This window comes from Pongo abelii, chromosome 8 (assembly GCF_028885655.2).
Source record: "Pongo abelii isolate AG06213 chromosome 8, NHGRI_mPonAbe1-v2.0_pri, whole genome shotgun sequence".
Lineage (NCBI taxonomy): Eukaryota > Metazoa > Chordata > Mammalia > Primates > Hominidae > Pongo > Pongo abelii.
This window is the reverse complement of record NC_071993.2, coordinates 137,296,504-137,315,838: the sequence shown is the minus strand read 5'-3', so window position 1 is coordinate 137,315,838 and position 19,335 is coordinate 137,296,504. Positions and strand designations below refer to the sequence as shown.

At 52.3% G+C, this 19,335-nt stretch overlaps 1 protein-coding gene across 1 annotated transcript; it reads right to left on the bottom strand.

Annotated features, from left to right (window-relative positions):
* Positions 1–4,547: 4,547 nt before the first annotated feature.
* Positions 4,548–19,319, bottom strand: LOC134762088 (collagen alpha-3(IV) chain). The gene is made up of 2 exons (XM_063727823.1): positions 18,753–19,319; positions 4,548–15,201 (listed from the first exon to the last, which is right to left on the bottom strand). The coding sequence occupies exon 2, from the start codon at positions 9,024–9,026 to the stop codon at positions 7,992–7,994; it is 1,035 nt and encodes a 344-aa protein (XP_063583893.1). The 5' UTR covers positions 9,027–15,201; positions 18,753–19,319; the 3' UTR covers positions 4,548–7,991.
* Positions 19,320–19,335: the final 16 nt, after the last annotated feature.

Sequence of the window (19,335 nt, the reverse complement as noted above, 5' to 3'; positions counted from 1 at the left end):
CCTTCTGAGTGCAGTTGAGGCTAAAAACCAGTGCCTTTTACAAGCAAAGCTTTAAGACCTGAAACCACCATCTGCTTTTTTTTTTTGAGACGGAGTCTCCCTCTGTCACCCAGGCTAAAGTGCAATGGCACAATCTCGGCTCACTGCAATCTCCGCCTCCCGGGTTCAAGTGATTTTCCCACCTCAGCCTCCTGAGTAGCTGGGATTATAGACGCTTGCCACCACACCCAGCTAATTTTTGTATTTTTAGTAGAAACAGGATTTCGCCATGTTGGCCAGGCTGGTCTCAAACTCCTGACCTCAGGTGATCCACCCGCCTCGGCCTCCCAAAGTGCTGGGATTACAGGTGTGAGCCACCACGCCCAGCCCACCATCTGCTTTTGATGCAGTCTTTCAGGAGAAGGAGGGCCTTCAGTGGTCAGAGGAAGGGGCCGGCCAGGGTCACCTGGAGACCGTGGCGTCACACCCATCCCAGAACCTGGTCCTGGGGCAGCAGCGCGTGGTTGCAGCCTGGGCTTCTAGGAACTCATGATTAAAAGCTAAAGGATGTTTTAGGAGTAATAAGATTTTTATATGTATGTTTATGAAAAGAGCATCATGGAATGTGTCCCTCTAGTAAAAGGGCATTTCCATTAACTTGCCCCATGCTTCTCATGCCTACCCAACTCTGTAATGCACGATGCACTTAAAAGTAATGAAACCAAATTGCTTCCTCAATGTTCTGCAACTCAGACTTTTCACTGAGACTCAGTGAGCTTTTTACTGGAATATCATTTCACTGATGTTCCTCTTTAGCAGGGAGTTGCTACAATAAATCCAGGTGTGCTGTGAAACCTCTAGATGAAATTTTCTTTCCGTATCTGTAGCTTAAGGATGAAACAGAATACATTTCTCAAAGAGATCCAAGAGCTCCTGAGGGAAACAAAAATTCTACTGGTCAAAAATTTGGTGTCTTTTTTACAATTTGTATTTTTAGCTATGTTTGAAATCAATTACTCACATTTTTGCACAGGTAGCCAAACACGTTCTCAGCAAAAATCTTTTTTTTTTTTTAGACGGAGTCTTGCTCTGTCACCCAGGCTGCAGTGCAGTAGCATGATCTCGGCTCACTGCAACCTCCACCTCCAGGAGGGTTCAAGCGATTCTCCTACCCCAGCCTCCCAAGTAGCTGGGATTACAGGCACACGCCACCTCACCTGGCTAATTTTTGTATTTTAGTAGAGACGGTTTTTTACTATGTTGACGAGGCTGGTCTCGAACTCCTGACCTCAGGTGATCTGCCCGCCTCAACCTTCCAAAGTGCTGGGATTACAGGCGTGAGCGACCACGCCCAGCCTGAAGCAAAATTCTTAATGAGCAGCTTGTCACTATGTTGTTGACTTTTGTGCTTAGGGGGAAGGATACGCCACTACACTTGGATTTAGAGGACAGCCACAAAATCTGGCACCTTGGCCATGCTTCCCACCAGGCAATGCTCCCCCCGAGGTGATGCTCCCCCCAGGTGATGCTCCCCCCACCACGTGATGCTCCCCACAAGATTATGTCCCCCCCCACCGCAAGTGATGCTGCCCACAAGGTTATGCTCCCCCCAAGGTGATGCTTCCCCCCAGGCGATGCTCCTCCACTACATGATACTCCCCTGCCAGGTGCTGCTCCTCCCTCAGGTGATGCTCCCCCACCAGCCAATGTTCCTCCACCAGGCGATGCTCCTCCACCAGGTGATGCCCCTACCAGGCCATGCTCCTCTGTGGCTTCTACTCAGCAGAACAGCTACTCAATTGAGCTGGAAGATCATTCCCCGTTACGGTTGTTAGTGTTGAAGCTGGTAACAGCATTATCCCCTTTCAACAGAGTAATTTTTATGTCAAGGGTCTCAGCCACAAGCAGTAGAAGAAATCAGTTCCCAGTTTGTATCCTAATAAAGGAAAGATTCTCTCTGCTCACACTGCGATGAGGCCCTGCCTAGAGAAGAATGCTCCACTGAACCCCTGATTCCAGGCTGACCCAGAGGATTTGGGGCAGACAGGGAATATGGGGGACAGGGAATACCCCCTCCACCTGGAGAGGGGCAGCCTGTCATCCCTGACTGGTGCTCAGCCCACACCGTGCTGCTACCAGGAAAGCAGGGATGCCCCACACGTCATGGGGTGGCAGGGGCCAGGCTGGATGCCCACCACAGGCTGTGGCAGGTGAGCTCAGGCCTTGGCGCCACACTGTGGCCTGCTGTGTCCATGGATGCCCATAGGATTCTGTAGTGGAGGACAGCCATTTCAGAGCAGAGGCTGCACAAACATGCTCCCTGCAACCTTCTGCAGCTGAGGGTGCTGTGTGAGCATCCTTGGGGTCTCTCCTAGGCAGCAGGGCCAGTCCATGCTCTGTTGGAGGCTGGAGACTCCAAGCTTGGAGCTCCTGCCCTGGCGCCCATCTGGGCTCAGATCCTGGCTCTCTACAAGATGTCCTAGGGGGTCACCAGCAGGATACTGGAAATGAGCTTGCATCTTCCCATATACATGCATGTACACATGCACAAACACATACACATCTATAAACACATACACATGCATAAACACATACACATGTATAAACACATACACATGTATAAACACACTTGTGCACGTGTCCATGCGCATGCACACACATCCATGCACCCACAAGTTTACACACCCACACACACGCACGGGCACCCACACACACACATGCACACCAGTGCTGGTCATCTCCCCACAGCTTAACTATGCTGGTAAGGTAAGTGGACACCAGTCTTCTCTCCCTGCAGTCTGACACTTCCACAATGCACCTTTGCAGCCCCCACTAAGAGGTGAAGCCTCTCCCAACCCCTGGACGCTGGGCATGGCACTAGCTCCAGCCTGGGCTCCAGAGGCTCACACAAATCTACTTGCCATCTTGGACTCTGTGAGCTCCCTCAGGACAAGCCCAGGCCAGCTGTGGGGAGGATGAGAGGCCCAGTGGAGCCCAGCTGAGCTGTCAAGCCAGTGTTGTCCCAGAGCAGCCAGCCCCCAGCCAACCCCACGTGTGTGAGTGCCCCGCCAAGCAGAGTCCACAAGCCCAAGCTGTCAACAGACAGGAGCAGAGAACTGGGGTCGGGGTTCTGACTGTTGTTACTGTGGCAATGGGTGCGTGATACAGTGGGTGGGGACAGTGACTCTCCTATTGACATGAAAGCATAGTGAACACCCAGCACACCCAGAAAGAAGTGAGTCTTACTAAATGGCCGGGCTGTGCAGGGTGCCCACCTGATCCCCTGCTCCAAAAAATAGAATCCATGCTGCGAGAATCAGGTAAGCCCCACCTGTCCACACGCAGCCTTGTAATAGGAGCCTAACGAAGCCCACAGAGAGCTCCTGAGAAGGCCTGGCCTGATGGGCAATGGGAACCTGGCTCCCTGTCCTGTTTCCATCCTTCAGGCCTGATGCAAACAGGATGCAGCTGCCTGTGGGGCTCCTGGCACTGACCCATGGCACCCTGGGCCAAAAATCGCTTCCAGGACCACCCCTCAGGTCCAGCCGGCCATCTGGGCTCATTCTCGAGGTTTGGCCTTTGCCTCTTCTGCCAGTCCCACCTATGTCAGTGTCGGGTCACTAGGACTGCAGTCCTTGAAGCCTCTGTCCCCAGGCCAGCAGCCACCACCCACATAGCCTGCCTGCACCTGGGTTTCCAGCCCTGCACAGTTCCTCCTGCCGCAGTGGCCCAGGCCAATGTATTTCCAGCAGCATTTCCACTTCCATCACCCCTACCCTGCCCAGGAGCTGAGGGGCTCCCAGTCACTGTGGGGTCAAGGGCTAGCCCCATACTTACTATGGATGGACCTCCATCCGCTGCAGACCCCTGGTGCCAGATGCATGTCCCCCGAGTGACCAAGTGACTCGGCATGGATGCTGGACGTGCAGAAGCAGACGGTGTCTGGAGCCTCCATGGACCCAGCACTAGGGAGCAAGGGGACACCGCAGGAGGGGATCCTGCACCCAGGAGGGAGTGGGGAGGGGGTGCTGAAGCCAAGGAGTGCCACAGAGGAGCCGGTGTGACTCAGGGACCCCAGCAGAGCCCCCCCACAGCCCCATCCCCAGCTCCCCCTGGCCTGGAGGGCACAGCGTTCCCAGCTCACCGCTCCTTGCTCATCTCTGAACCCATCCAGCAGCAGCCCCCAGGGAGCCAGGCTCCCAGCGCCACTGTCACTAAGGGCCACGCCTGCCTTTCCATGCCGCGTGTATCTTCACTCCTGCCTGCGTCTACCCAGCCCCTGAGGCCGAGGGACGTCCTTGTTTCTCCTTCTGTGTCCCCACAATGGCCAGGAGCCAGGGGCCAAGCCTGCCAGACACCTGAGAGATGATGCAAATGGACAAGCCCCAGATCACCCTCCTCACTTGAAATCTGCACCAGGGAAGGATTTAGAACTAAATATTCCATCGGCCTGGAGGCGCCGGCCGGGAGGTCTGAGAGAATTCAGAACCTCCCCCTCCCCCTCCTCCTCCCCTTCCCTCTCCCTCCTTCTCTCCTCTCCCTTCCCCTCCCCTTCCCTCCCTCTCTCTCTCTCTCTCTCTCTCTCACTCTCTCTCTTTCTCACTCTCTAGCAGCATGCCACGTCTGACTCAAAGCCCAGTGGTAACAGTCAACGAAGGCCAAGGCTCTGTGGAGACAAAATCTCTGGGTCATCCAGTGATCACCCTGCCATTTCTGTCCCTGCTGGTGGCCAGGCCAGAGGAGACCCACACACGGCTCGGCCCAAACCAACACCTGGCCACTTTCCAGGGGGTGCCTCGAGGATCCCTGGGGGCTCCTCCATCGTCTGCATGCCCAGTCACCAGCCTGGGACCTCCAGGGGCCTGCAGGGCAGCAGGCGTGGGCAGGAGAGGAGGTGAGAGAAACCACAGGTCCCCATCCTGTCCCCAAGCACAGCCCTGAGCAGGCTCAGGAAAGACCAAGGTAAGGAGCAGGGATCTGAGTCATCGAGCACCGTTCCACATGCCAGGGATTCAGGAGGGAGGCAAGGGCAGCCAGACGTCCTGGTAGCATGAAAAGACAGAGAGATAGTGAGGCAGAGACATATAGACAGAAACAGAGTGATACAGAGATAGAGACACTGAGGCAGAGATATAGAGAGACAGAGAGACACAGACAGAAAGAGACTGAGAGAGAGAAAGAGACAGAGACAGAGAGAGGGGCAGCGAGGCTCCCGAGAAACTTCCCTTAGTCAAAGGGAGAGCGTAGGGGAAGGCGGGCTGCGGAGGGGGAGGAGTGTGAGGGAGGCAGTGGAAGGGGTAGACCAGGCAGCATCCAGGCAGGGGTGAGGAGGTCCTGAGAGAGCCGGGCAGGGCAAGTGCACCTGCTGTCACTCAGGGGCCACATCTGCCGCCACGGTGAGGAGCCCTACAGACCCAGCCTGGGAGGGCCTGGGAGATGCCACTGCAGGCTGCAGGAGGCATGACCTGCGGTGTGGTTTAAAAAGACCCACCCCCGACCCGGGAGAGCTGGGTGGGAGGGGAGGTGGATGTGGGTGAAAGGGCAGGAGGGGGCCTTCGGTGATGGCTGTTCTGCATCTGGCTGTGGGTGCTTGTGGTGGAATTGTCTAGAACTCAGCGTGCCCACACACACACACAGACCGGTGCACACAAAACTGAAGCTAGAACAAGGCTCGTGGTATATTGGTGGGATATGCCAGCTGTGCTACTGCACTCCAATTTTGCAAGATTCTCCTGCTGTGGGGAACAGGGCAGGGTACACGGGGTCTCTCTGTACCATCCCTCGCCATTGCCTGTGAACCCATAACTCTCAAAATGTATTTTAAGCATCCCATCACTGGCATGTGGAGAAGAGGATGTAACAGCCTACGTGGATGCCTGGAGAGGAGGCAGCTCTGCAGGAGACCAGGACCTGGGTGGGAAGGGCATGTGGAGAAGGGGTCAAGGGTAACACTGGGACCCATGGGGACTGTGGGCAGATGGGCAGAGGGAGCGGGGCTTCGGAGAAGCAGGGACAGGGTGGCTGCCAGGGGCTTTCACAGGCAAGAAGAGAGAGAAGGAAACAGGTTTCCACCCAGGGTGCCCAGTACCAGGGCTGTGTCACCCCAGACTCCGGCTGAATTCCCCCAAAATAGCAAGGTTTTGTGTGGAAATTAACCGAACTTATAACTTTGACAGGTCATTTGAGTTTGAGAACAAGGCTAGTTTGCCAAAATGATTCTTCCCTCTTTAATTAAAATCTTTCATTAACTGCCAAGCTAATACCCTCCCCTAAAACAGACAAGATAATGAGCCCACATCCATCAACCCAGGCGGGCAGCCATCCACAGAGGCCGGGGTGGGCTCAGGAGAGGGGAGTCAGCCCCATAGACACCCCGTGCTCTCACTTCAGGGACAGCCCCAAACGCAGGCAGGAGTCCCATTCAGGACACACATCAGCCCTGTCAGAAAGTCCCTGCCAGAAACAGCGTGACTCAGCAAGTGGCCTCCAGGTCAGCACTCTGTAGGTTGCAATGTCCCCCACCACTTCTACTGCCATGCACTCGGAGAGGCCACAGGGCCACCTGAAGGGCAGGGCCCAGTCCCAGTGGGTCCCAACTTGCTCTCTCGGTCACTGAGTAGGGCAGGTTTTGGAGGCCAACAGGAACCACCCCTGGGCCCCAGGAGCCTCTGTTAGGACCATAGCCATTAGCACAGACATGGCACCAGGCAGGGACAAAGGCCCAACACAGCCCGGTCCAGACCCAGCCCTCCCTGACACAGGGGCAGGCTCTGGTAAGAGACTGTCTGCCAGCCTGGCTCACCCCTCAGTGGTGGTCCTAACCCCATCTTTATTTTACTTCATTAGAAACATTTCAAACACAGACAAGCATAGGAACCCACACAAGTGCCCAAGTGTACACCAGCAGCCTATAACCACACCCCTCCTAACCCCGTATACAATACCTATGAGTCTACACTGACAGAATGATCGAATAGATGAGTAAATGCAGAGAAGGCTGTGTGCAGTGGCTCATGTCTGTAATCCCAGCACTTTGGGAGGCCAAAGTGGGAGGATCAGGAGTTCAAGACCAGCCTGGGCAACATAGCAAAACCCCGTCTGTACAAAAAAACACAAAGAAATTAGCCAGGTGTGATGACGGCTGTGGTCCCAGCTACTTGGGAGGCTGAGGTGGGAGGATCGCTTGAGCCCGAAGATCGAGGCTGTAATGAGCTGTGTTCGCCCCACTGCACTCCAGCCTGGGTGACAGAGAGAGACCTTGTCTCCAAAAGAAAAAAAAAATGGAGAAAAGAGATGAATATGCAGAAGTTTCCATGCAGAACTCAGCAATTTATGGGCTCCTCCCCCTCAGGGACACTCATTCAGTGTAGGCTGCACACAGGGACTTCAGGAGGGAGAAAGCAGAACTGGGGTGGAGACCTGGGAGGTGACCAAGGTCAGCGCCGCAGCCAGAAGGCCTGTCAGCAGCGTGTAGCCTCGATGTGACGGGAGGTGGGTGGCGCCTTGCCTCTGCGGGCTTCCTCCCAAAACACTGCTGCCCCAACCTGACCATGAGAAAACCCCAGTCGAGAAACAGCCTTCAAAATACTCTCTCACTGTCACGGTCACCAGAGACAAGGAGAGTCCGAGAAATGCTGCCGCCAAGGAGCGTGAGCAGACGGCGACCCGGTGGGATTGTGGGACAGATAGGGGACCTCGGCTGTATGGACTCTAGCTAATAGTAACTAACTAATTAATAGTGTTAATAATAATTAACACTATTTGTTCAATGAATGAACAAATAGTGTCACCATTTGTTCATTCATTAAACAAATGCACCTCGTCTGTGCAAGATGTTCACGGGGCGGGCAGCAGGGGGTGTGATAGGAACTCCGGACTACCTGCTCATTTTTTCTGTAAATGTAGAACTGTTCTAAAAATAAAGCCTCTTGGTGTTTTAAAAACCTGAACCTCAACTGTCCCCAAGGTCCCTTGGCTCCCCTCTTCAAGGGGACGCAGAAGGTTCACTAGGGCTAAGGAACAAAAAAATTCCTGGGGAGGGCCGACGCTGGGGACGCGAGGCCAGGCCTGCGACGCCCTGCAGCTCGAGTGCTGGGGCCCAGGTCCGGTGGCTGCAGCGGCCGAGCCGGCCCAGGCTTGGGGAGGCGGACAAGGCGCCCCGATGGGCTGGGGCTGGGGCTATGCCAGCTTCGCTCCCTTCTCTGGCCCAGGTCGCAGCCCGTGCAGGAAGGGACAGGTGCGTCCCCTGCACAACCGCGCACCCCGGGCCAGGATGCAGCGCCCACCCCGAGGCCGCTAGGCCCCCAACCAGACAGACCCCCGGGTCCCCGGGGACAAGCGGGCAGGGGTCCAGGGGTTCGGGGATCCGCCCTGCTTCCCCGCAGCCTCCGCTCCCAGCACGGCCGCCCCCTAGGCTCAGGCGCTGGTTTCCCGAATGTCCCGGTCCCCTCGAGCTCGGAAAGGCTCGGCAGCCGCAGGCAGCGGGGTGGGGCTCTGAGCCGGACCCTGGGGGTCCTGCCCCGGCCACGCAGGCACCGCGGACTCCACTCCGCTCCCGCAGGTAGAGCACGGTGCGTGCAGGTAACGCCCGGGCCGGCCGCAGCACCAGGTGAGCCCCGCACAGGTGTGCAGGCACGCGCCTCTGGCTTGGCGCGCCCCCGAGACGTTCCGGCCGCTTCGTCTGCGAAGGCCAGGGCAGGCCGGCCGCGCGCCCTGGACCCGGCACACAGCGGGGCGCGCGCTCCGGCATCCGCGAGCTTACTCATGCGCTCTCCTCGGTCCTCGGTCCTCGCACGCCCCCTGGCGCCAGGAGACCGCCCCTGCAGACGGCGAGGCCTGGCTGGAGCGCGGTGCGCAGCGCCCTCGCGTGGACACGCGTCGCCACCGCCCGCCGCCGACGTCTGCAGCCGACGTGGCCTACCTGGGACTTGCCGCGCGCTGACCTCGATGGTGCAGCAGCGACCAGGGAACGAGGGCACCATGGGCCGTTTTGCATACGTGGAAACTGAGGCTCTGGAGGTCCTGGAGATGGTGCATTGACTCCGCATATGACAGAAGATTCAGTTCGCGCCCCGGCCTTGTCCCTCCAAAGTCACACCAGGCCGCAGTGGCAGCAAAGCTCCCAGTTGGCGCGGGGCCCTGGACATCACCTGCCGTTGCTGGCCCCGGGGTGTACCTGCAGCCCCAACGTACAGGGCACTCTGGGACCCAGGACAGGGACCCGACCCAGCCAGGCAGGGCTCGTGACCGGCTCCTACCCTGGCGTCTGGTTCCAGAGCTGCTGGTTCCTGCACGCGCCCTCCCCAGTGGCACCACCTAGACCCGGGCACCAGAGGCTGCGCGCCTCCCCGGATGCGTGGGGCAGACCCTTCCAAAACGGATGTGCACTGGCCGCCCCCAGGAGCGCGCGCCCGGAGCCTGAGCAGCCCTTCCCGGCCCAGACCCCCGATCCCACCCCCGTGTGCCCCAGGGCCCGGGGGAGGGGACAGAAACAGGGTGGGAAGCAAGGGGGGCACACGTGACCGGGGCGATCTGTCCCCTGAAGCTGCCAAGACCCAGGACTTTCTAAATTCACAAGGCAGCCTTCCCGGTCACTGGTAGGTTTGTCAAGGTAAGAGGACAGAACACTGTTTGTTCGCTTGACTTAAAACTTCCAGTGTTTGTGGCCAGGCGCGGTGGCTCACGCCTGTAATCCCAGCACTTTGGGAGGCCGAGGGCAGATTACGAGATCAGAAAATCGAGACCATCCTGGCTAACACGGTGAAACCCCGTCTCTACTAAAAATACAAAAAATTAGCCGGGCGTGGTGGCGGGCGCCTGTAGTCTCAGCTACTCGGGAGGCTGAGGCAGGAGAATGGCGTAAACCCGGGAGGCGGAGCTTGCAGTGAGCCGAGATCGCGCCACTGCACTACAGCCTGGGCGACAGAGCCAGACTCCGTCTGAAGAAAAAAAACAAAAAACAAAAACAAAACAAAAACTAGTGTTTGCACACGGCATGGGAGGGCTTCTATCTGAACTGCTGCTCCCAGGGTACCCAGGGCGACCTCACCCTCTGGAGACCCAGGTAACGGATCAGCCGTAAGAACCCAGCACGCTTCGCGCCCGGGGTGGGTGCTCCCGCCCACGTCAGACCTGCCTTCAGGGAGAATCCATCCCCCGCCCCAGGCCTAAGCACAGCGCTTGCTGTGATCCGGGAGAAGCAGGATCCGGAGCCTGGTATGAACCCTGGCTGAGCCACTCTCTCCTTGGATAACAGCTTTGGCAAATTCCTGATGTTTCCCCACCAGCAAAAATAACACCAAAAACGCCATCGTGCTGGGGGGCCTCAGCAGGTTCTAAATAGGCACCGTGCTTCGGGCAGGGCATGGCCTTCACGGTGGGCTGCTCCTGTGGTGCCAGCATTCTCTCTCCTTCCGGCAAAGCCGGTCCTGGGCACCTCCTCACCCTCTCTGCCTACCATTAGGACCAGTATGGGCCCATCCACAGCCCAGCACTCCCACCCTGCACTCAGTGCTGTCCCTGGACACCCAGAGGAACATGTCTCCCCTCCCAAGCCACAGGAGCCAATTCACTGACTCCTCACACTTCATAGGGGTTAAGAGGGCAAACTGCAGCCAGGAGGCCCAGAGTCAAATCTCAGGTCCACCAGGTACCTGTGACCAGGAGCAGTTTGCTTCACCCATGCCTCAGTTTCCCCATCTGTCAAATGGGGCTGACGATGCCTACCTCATAGGGTTGTGGTGAGAATTAAATGACTTAATACATGTCAACTACTCAGGACAGCACCTGTTTGCTGTGGTGGTTTCAGCATCGGGTGGAGAGTATGTCCCTTCAGGAATGCACATAGGACAAGGGGTCACAGGTGACCGGGTGTGTGTTTCTCTAGTGAGCAGTTCGGAGCAAGTTCAAAGAGAAGATCATGGTTAAGGTGAGTGGCCCTTTAACAGAATCTCCAGAAAAGGAGAACCCTGGAGTCAGGGCCTGACTTCCCCAACCTCCTTCAGCCACACTCCTTGAAGCAGGGCTGGCCTTCCAGGCCTGCCACCTGTGCGGTCCCATGGGGCCCTGCACTCGGAAGGACTACACTTGGTTTCACGTTCTGCTATCGTCATCTCGAAATTCTTAATAATTTTATCTGAACTCGTGCTGTTAGTGCAGAGGCACCACAGAGCATGTGGGTGAGCAGAGAACTGGCTACTCCTTGCCACCCGGCGAACATGCAGGGTTCACGATGCGCCAGAAGCAGCGTTCCAGTGGGCCCCAGCATTGGAGGTGACAAGACTCAAGGCGAGGGCAACCTCAGCATGTAACCAGCTACGACAGGAGAGCTGGAGCTGACAGCCCTGGCACCACGCTTTCCAATCACACGAGAACTTGCTTCCAGCCCAGAAAGAGAGCAATTGCATTCTAAGAAACACGGATGGCGGAGGAAGCCATCATATCTTCTCTGCCTTGTCTCTTGCCTGTACTAGCCAACTACTCACACTGAAGATGACACAGAAGGCAGGCAATGAGAGGGCAACCCACAGCTCCTTCTCTCTCGTGGTAACCTTAGCCTGAAGGCAGCGTTCGCTGAGGGAATGTGCACGGATCAAGAGCATTTCCTTTTGCGCAGCGCTTCTAGTATCCTGGCAGAAGCTGAGATAGACATAGATGGGCCAGCTCAAGTATCCCATGCACAAGTTAAATGCTCTTCTATTTGCATCTGAAATTGCCACTGCACAGTGTCAAGAAAAGCAGAAACATTCATCTTAGTAACTTAACTTTCTCATTTTTCTTTACTTAGAATATTAAGTGCAAATAATACACACCCGGGGAAAAAGCTTTATATCTTAGCACCTCCAACGGCACTTTTTGCCTGCTTTCTGAAAAAGCCCTAAAATTTATAAACCTGGACCTGCACGCAGGCCCTGCCCAGCAATATAGGAGGCTCCTTCCCTGACAGTGGCCCGGGAAACAGCAGAGTGCCACAGCCCCGATGGGAACCCAGGGCTCCAGGGCTTAGCTGCAGGAGGGCAAAACCCTGCCGTCACCCCACAGCATGCCGAGCGGGGTGTTATTTTCAACAGGAACATGCTTTCTTACACTTAAGTGTGTGAAACTACACACGCTTCCTGCACCTCAGTGCATGGGGTTCAGGGATGGAGACAGAATGCTGGCATGGAGGCTGGCCCGGAAAATCCAGCCCGCTAACCGTGGGCCACCACCTCCCATCTCAGCCTCTCCACTCAGCAACGTCCCTGCCAGATCCTATGCTGCTTCTCATCAGCAACTTCAGACAGCCAAGCATGCTGCAGCATGGAACACGCTCCTACCCACCAGGAGCCTTTGATTCTGGGATAAGACTCCTGGCATGAGGAAGACCCTCAGATCTTCCCTACCCGCACCCACCAAGGGCAAATGCCCTGGAACCTTCCTCCAGACCTAAAGGCAAAATAGAGGGATATGCTGGGGCTCAGAAAATGATACCCCAAGCTGTGGTTTTGGCCCATTGAGTACTAGGAACTGCAGGACACCGGAAGGGCCTCAGAAGCAAGGGCTCTCTGACCCTCTCTGGCCCCTCCCTTGCCCGCACCCCACCTCCCGGCAAGGTAGGCCACAGAAAGTAGAATGCCTCTTCCCTCATGCAGGTCATAAAAACCAGAACCCCTCTCCTGCAAGGTCAGCCATAAAACCTAGAAATATGGCCAGGCTCTGTGGCTCAAGCCTGTAATCCCAGCACTTGGGAGGCTGAGGCAGACAGATCACTTGAGGTCAGGAGTTCAAGACCCAACTGGCCAACATGCCGAAACCCCATCTCTACTAAAAATACAAAAACTAGCCGGGCATGGTGGCACATGCCTGTAATCCCAGCTACTGGGGAGGCTGAGGCAGGAGAATCGCTTGAACCCAGGAGGCAGAGGTTGCAGTGAGCCGAGATCGCACCACTGCCCTCCAGCCTGGGGGACAAGAGCAAAACTCTGTCTCAAGGAAAAAAAAAAAAAAACTAGAAATATGACTCTAACCTTCCCTGGCCTTTGTGTAGGAGTGTAACTGAGCAGTGTAACTTCAAAATGCATTTTTAGACTTTTTTTTTCCTTTTTCTTTAGTCCTAAGATGCAACCTTAGAGCAAACTGCAGAAGCCTTTTCCCTTAATCTTAAAATAGACTCCATAACCCTCCCCTTTCTTACCATATACCCTCTTCACATGTGTCTGTGAGCTAGTCTCTAATTACGTGCTTACTTCAAAGTTCTAGGGACTAATCTTGAGACAGACCAAGCGTGGAAACCCAGCTGCAAAATCCCAGAGCTTACCTCAAGGTGACCAGTCAAATCTGGCCACTTGTTGAGATGACACCAGCCCACACTCCAGGTGGACTGAGGCCCAGGACAGCCATCAGAACAAGACACACATTGTACTCAGCACAATCTCCCATCTCAAGTTCCCTACTCCCCCCTTTTTTAAACCCTTGCCTTCTCCCCAGAAATTCAAAGTAGTTACTTTGGGTGGGAATCCAGCCATATCCCCACGACTAGTTCTGGTTAACAGTCACTTTCTTTCTACCAGACCTTGCTCTTGTCAACTGGACTCTGTAACTGGCGAGCACCCAGACCTGAGTTCCACTACAGGAGCCGGCCACAAAGACATCCTCCACACTACTTTATCTGGAAGTGGATCCCAGACCTTCATCCCAGAAGGGCCCTGCCCTATACCTGGAAGGAAGGAATGCTACACACGGGGCAAGGTTTCCCCATCCAGTCTACGATTAGATCCTTCCCTTCTGTCAAATCACATTTCTGCACGGTCACCCACCCTTCGTTGAATCTGAGTGTGAACATGCAGTTTATCTTGGGTCTTTATTTCTGAAGGCTCCTGTGTCACCTAAGTCTTTACATAAATTTTATACTTTCCCTTGGTAATCTATTCTAGAAGTGTTGGCTGTGCCCCTTGTGATGGGTGAGGAAAGGCATCCTCCTTTCTGCCCCTACAGACAGATGATGGGGCTCTCTGAGGGCATCCAAGCTCCTTCTGGCTTTTCTATTATATCTGGGCTCTTCCTTTTAAGCACAAAACATAGGACAAGAGCATAAAAATCTATTTTAATTCCTTTAGAAATTACCACACATGCCTTCCTCCTAAATAGACAGCTCCCATATCCAGGTTACAAGCTTGGGCTCAACAACAGGGCTAGGGGTTGGGGAACTCACTCCTGGGGACAGCAGGCTGGGAGATGAGGGGCAGAGAAACCCTTACCTTACCACATGGCAGGCATCCCCCAGGCAACCCCGAACAAGGGCAGGCTCTCTCTCTAGGAGTTCATATGGAAATCTGTAACCTCCTCAAATAAAACTTGATTTTTTGAGAAAAGTTTAACACTGTACCACTGACAACCATTTAGATGAATGACTGTGGGGAGAACAAGAAGGTCTTTTTCAGTCAGAATTTGTGGGTCCTGGCAATTAGGTTTTCTTGGTTTTTTTTTTCTGAGACAGGCTCTTATTTTGTCACCCAAGCTGGGGTACAATGGCACGATCACTGCAGCCTTGACCTCCTGGGCTCAAGCAATCCTCCCATCTCAGCTCCCCAAGTAGCTGGGACTACAGGTGCACACCACCATGACCAGTTTATTTTTTATTTTTTGTAGATATGAGCTTTCGCCATGTTGCTCAGGCTGGTCTCAAGCTCCTGAGCTCAAGCAACCCACCCGCCTCCGCCTCCCAAAGTGCTGGGATTACAAGCATGAGCCATTGTGCCCAGCCTGGCACTTAATTTGTAAAAGCCACACCATTTCTAACAGGAAGGTAAAAATACCAGGTCATCTCAGAAGCCCCAGACCTGGGCAACTCCACTCACTAACTTGCAGCTACCTCAAAGCCAGTGTGGCATGAGGCTTCAAGCACAGCACTGGGGCTGCACTGACGGATCCTGGTTCAAATCCCAGCTCCTAGACCAAGACTCCTTCCTCAATGTATTCTGCTGCTTTCAGTGAGTCAGTGCATGTGCCCGGCCCATGAGCTAACTGAACTCACGTCTTCTGAATCTGAATGTCTCTAACTATCAGACAAAGCTGTATGAAAAAAGCCCCCAAGACTCTGAAACCAGATGGGATGCCAGCTATAAAACTTGTCTTTAAAGTTACCCATCCTGGTGAATGAGGCATCAGGAAGCTACTGCAGCTTGTGTCTGATTCAGAAAGGTAGATACCTTTCCTCATCCATCACAAGGGGCACAGCCGACACTCCTATAAAAAAAGAGATTAACAAGAGAAAAGCATAAGATTTATTTAAGTCTTACGTGACACAGGAGCCTTCAGAAATGAAGACCCAAAGACTCAAGAGAAACTGTCCATGTTTACGCTGATTCAATGATTAGTGGATGGCCGTGAGGAAATGTGACTAGACAAACAGGGAAGGGTCTAGGTCCTCAAACTCAACATCTGAAATGTGTATCAAACAAGAATTCACCTGCAAATAATCAACTTACTTTTATTTAGAAAGGTTTGAATTTTGAAAAGTAGCAACTGTCAAATTTAAGAAACCTGATCTTAGGTCAGGCATAGTGGCTCAGGCCTGTAATCCCAACACTTTGGGAGGCTGAGGTGGGAGGATCACTTGAGCCCAGGAGATTGAGACCAGCCTGGGCAACATAGTAAGACTTCATCTCTACAAAAAAAAAATCAAAACACAGCCAGGCATGGTGGCACATGCCTGTCATCTCAGCTACTGAGGAGGCTGAGGGGGGAGGATCTTGAGCCTGGGAGGTCAAAGATGCCGTGAGCCATGATTGCACCACTGCACTCCAGCCTGGGTGACAGAGGAGACCTTGTCTCAAAAAACAAAGGAAAAGAAAGCTCATTTTACTTTAAAAACTAAACCAGACATCATGTTTCATATTGCAATCTTAAGCTTTTAACTTTTGACTGTCAAGATAGGTCTTATTTGTATAATTCTTTCCAATAAGGCAGATAATGATTACCAAGCGCTTAAAATGTATTACAGTTGTTTCAGAGATTAAACATTTTTTAAGTTATTAAAATGAGGCTTTCTAATTATAAAAACATGCTATTTTTTAGTCTACTCCTCAGTAGACTTAAGACATTTTTGTAAAGAATGGAAATGGCAAATAACTTTTTTCCTTCCTTCTTAATGATCAATCCAGTGGGACCAAGGTGGACTTCCTGCTGGTTCTGCAAGGCTCAGTGTTCAACAAAAAAAGGCAAAAACATGTACGTCACACGCGGGCAAGGCAACTGAACCCACCAGGTCCTGTTATTTTATTAAGGAGCATTTACATTAAGATAGCAAGTTTCAACACATTCATCAACAAGGCGGTCTTCAAATCAATCAGTCAACCCCTGGAGTTAGAAAGTAGAGTCATCAGGAAGAGCTGCTTGGCTGTAGGAAGTAGGATTAATGCCCTCTAATCCCCAGGAAAGGCGCAGACTGAAGCCAGAGCCAGAATCCTGGCAATTCACCAGTTTCTCATCACAGGTAAAAAGGCAACGCATCCCACATAGCTTTGAGGGGAAGGCCTCCCAGGAGGGGCAAGCCTAAGGTTTGGGTGTCCCAGACTCTGGATGGAAGCCCCAGCTCCCAACCTGTAGCTGTGCCCTTGAGATAGCTGCTTTCTCCCCTCACCTGCAAAGGAGAATTCCACAAACTACCTAGCCTGTTTCACTGGTTTTAGTTTTTCTTTCCATTTTTGATCAAGAGTTTTTATTTTTTTAAAAAAAGTTCATTCCTGCAGGCTTATTTCCCCTAAACAGATACCAATTCCCTGAGAAGCCTTCCTACAAGGAAGGCACAAACATGCAAGTCAAGAAGAGTGAACAGCCCTGCCTGTATGATGGCCTTTCTGGTTCCTATTCAACCAGCCTCTTCTAGAAAGGAAATTCTGACATTTGAGGTTTGGTTTCTAAGAGGTAACAGGCAAATAGATGGCAGCCCCCATCATCGAGAGCCTCCCCACAGCACCAGCTCTATCCTAAGCACCATGCAGCTTTAACCTGGCAGGATGCCACACAAAGCCCCACTACATACTCAACAGAGCAGGCCAAGAAAGGGAGGGCAGGCAGAGCTGGCCACAGGCTCTGGCCAGGGTCCACGCTCCCAAAAGCGCAGCAGTGCTTCTTGGGACAGAAATGTGTCCAGACATGAAAACCCTCCATACAAAACCTGCCTGGAGGGTCCCTCCCACCACAAGCACCCAACGAGGCCTCACGTGTGGGACAACATCCAAATGACACATTGTCACCTTTCCTTGTGAACTAAACAGATTTCTCAAATTCAGAAAACAACTTTGTCTCTAGAATTTGAGGATCAGAGAGGATTTCAATTCTGATAAAACATTTCTACAAGAGGAGGCTCAATTATAAACCCATACGCAAACTCTCTTTTTGTTAGAAAATTCAATAGGGGAAGTTCAGTTGAGCTCAAGAATCTTACTTTACTTCCTAAAACACACTAATAAAATCAGATTAGGAATGGCCATCAATCCATTTGCATGAACAAGATGTCTTGACCTTCCGCATGTCTGGCCAGAAACAACTAGAAAACAGAAATACGCTGCACTGTCACCCCAACTTACCTGGAGTCAGTGGAGCCAATGACCACCAGAATTTAAAAGGATAAATTCATATAGGACACAGGGGCAACTCCCCAAAAACTCTCAACACTCATGCTGACTCAAACCAGGATGGCTCAACAAAGAATAACATCACTGATATCTTATGTCCTGCAGGAGTCAACCAAAGGGAAAGGAGGTCTTCCTAAAATGCACTAACCACATGACGTTATCAGAGCAACGGCCTCTGGCTAGAACAGTATTTCCCAAATTGGAAGTAGCCATTTATGTTAGAAGTTGTGCATTTTATTTATTTGTATGTGCATTAGAAAAAAACGGGCTTACTGAATCTGTGATGGCAAAGATATTCTTACTTAGGATAAAGTGAAATTAAAAGTTGACTTAGAAAATATACTAGGACAGTTGGCACTTAGAGAAAAAGCAGTATGCAAATGATTTAAGTTTGAGATAAGTATACCAAAAAAGTATGGAGCCCTCCTCCATGACACACATCCCTGCAGCCAATAGCTTCATAAAATTTCAGTTAAAATTCTATTTCTAGCTGCATTTAAGAAGTTTTACTTATACAATGATTTTCACTTTAAATAGAAACAAGGAAGTTCTCATGGACCAATGCTATAAACAGCCTTATCTAATTACACAGAATGCCAAGAAAATCCACCATCATGGGTGTCCTAACACCTAGCAGGAAGCAAGGCCATGTCGAGCTTTATGACTTGTACAGACCACCCTCTGTAACACACAAATCAGCACTCTACTCTTTACACAATCAAAACAGAGAAAAACAGCCTGAACTGAAGAGACAGCAGCAGTGTGGAGGTGGTGGGCTAATCTTACCTAGGAATAGATGCATTTCATCCTGTTTATTCTTGTCTGAATTACTGACTTCTGTTTCCCTTTCCTTATCACCACCAGACAGTGCCAGCGTCTTAACTGCCCAAACAAACAGGGTGGGGTAATATATGAAGAGAATGTGCCACAAGTACAAAAAATACTAAGAACCATGAGGTGAATTTAGCCATCCCACTTGAAGCCTGCACTGTGGAAGCCTAGTGGAGCAACCATTTTTCAAGTATGTTAGATTCAGGATCAAAAATATTGTTAAAATTTTCATGGACTTCAAACTGTCCTCAATAGGAGGACCAAAGGAACTTGAAGGACCAAATCAATGTTTATTATAAGTAAGTGGACCAAGTGTGGTGGTCCTACCTGTAAATTCCAGCACTTTGGGAGGCTGAGGCAGGAGACCTCATCTCTACAAGAAATAAAAAAATTAGGTGGGCATGGTGGTGCAGGCCTGTGGTCCCAGCTACTCAGAAGGCTGAGGCAGGAGGATCGCTTGGCCCCGAGAAGTCGAGGCTGCAGTGAGCCATAATCATGCCACCGCACTCCAGCCTGGGTGACAGAGCCAGACCCCGTCTGAAAAAAAAAAAAAGTAGTGATGCGTACAATAAACGACAATACTTTTCCATTCTTTGCCATGACTACCCATTCTTCTAGACCTTATGAAAAAAGTGCTTGTTGTACCATATTCAATGAGAAATCATTTTCCTCTTAAATGTTTCTTGATAATTCACTACTGGTGCCTTGTGAAATGAGTCTCTAAACCTGCACACGTCCTACACTGCCTCTGCAATTTAAGCAGTGCCGAGCTCAGCAATGACATCAGAAACTAATTTCCGTTGTTTTCCCTAAGCTGTAAAGAGATCTTTCACCAGCAAGGGGAGCCACTGTGTTGGCAAAGGAGTTGTCCTAAATACTGTTGTATTCCGCCACAGTTCTCCATTTTCTG

Coding starts and splice junctions, on each gene's coding strand:
- LOC134762088 (XM_063727823.1), bottom strand. CDS start 9,026: ATGCGGAGTCAATGCACCATCTCCAGGACCTCCAGAGCCTCAGTTTCC.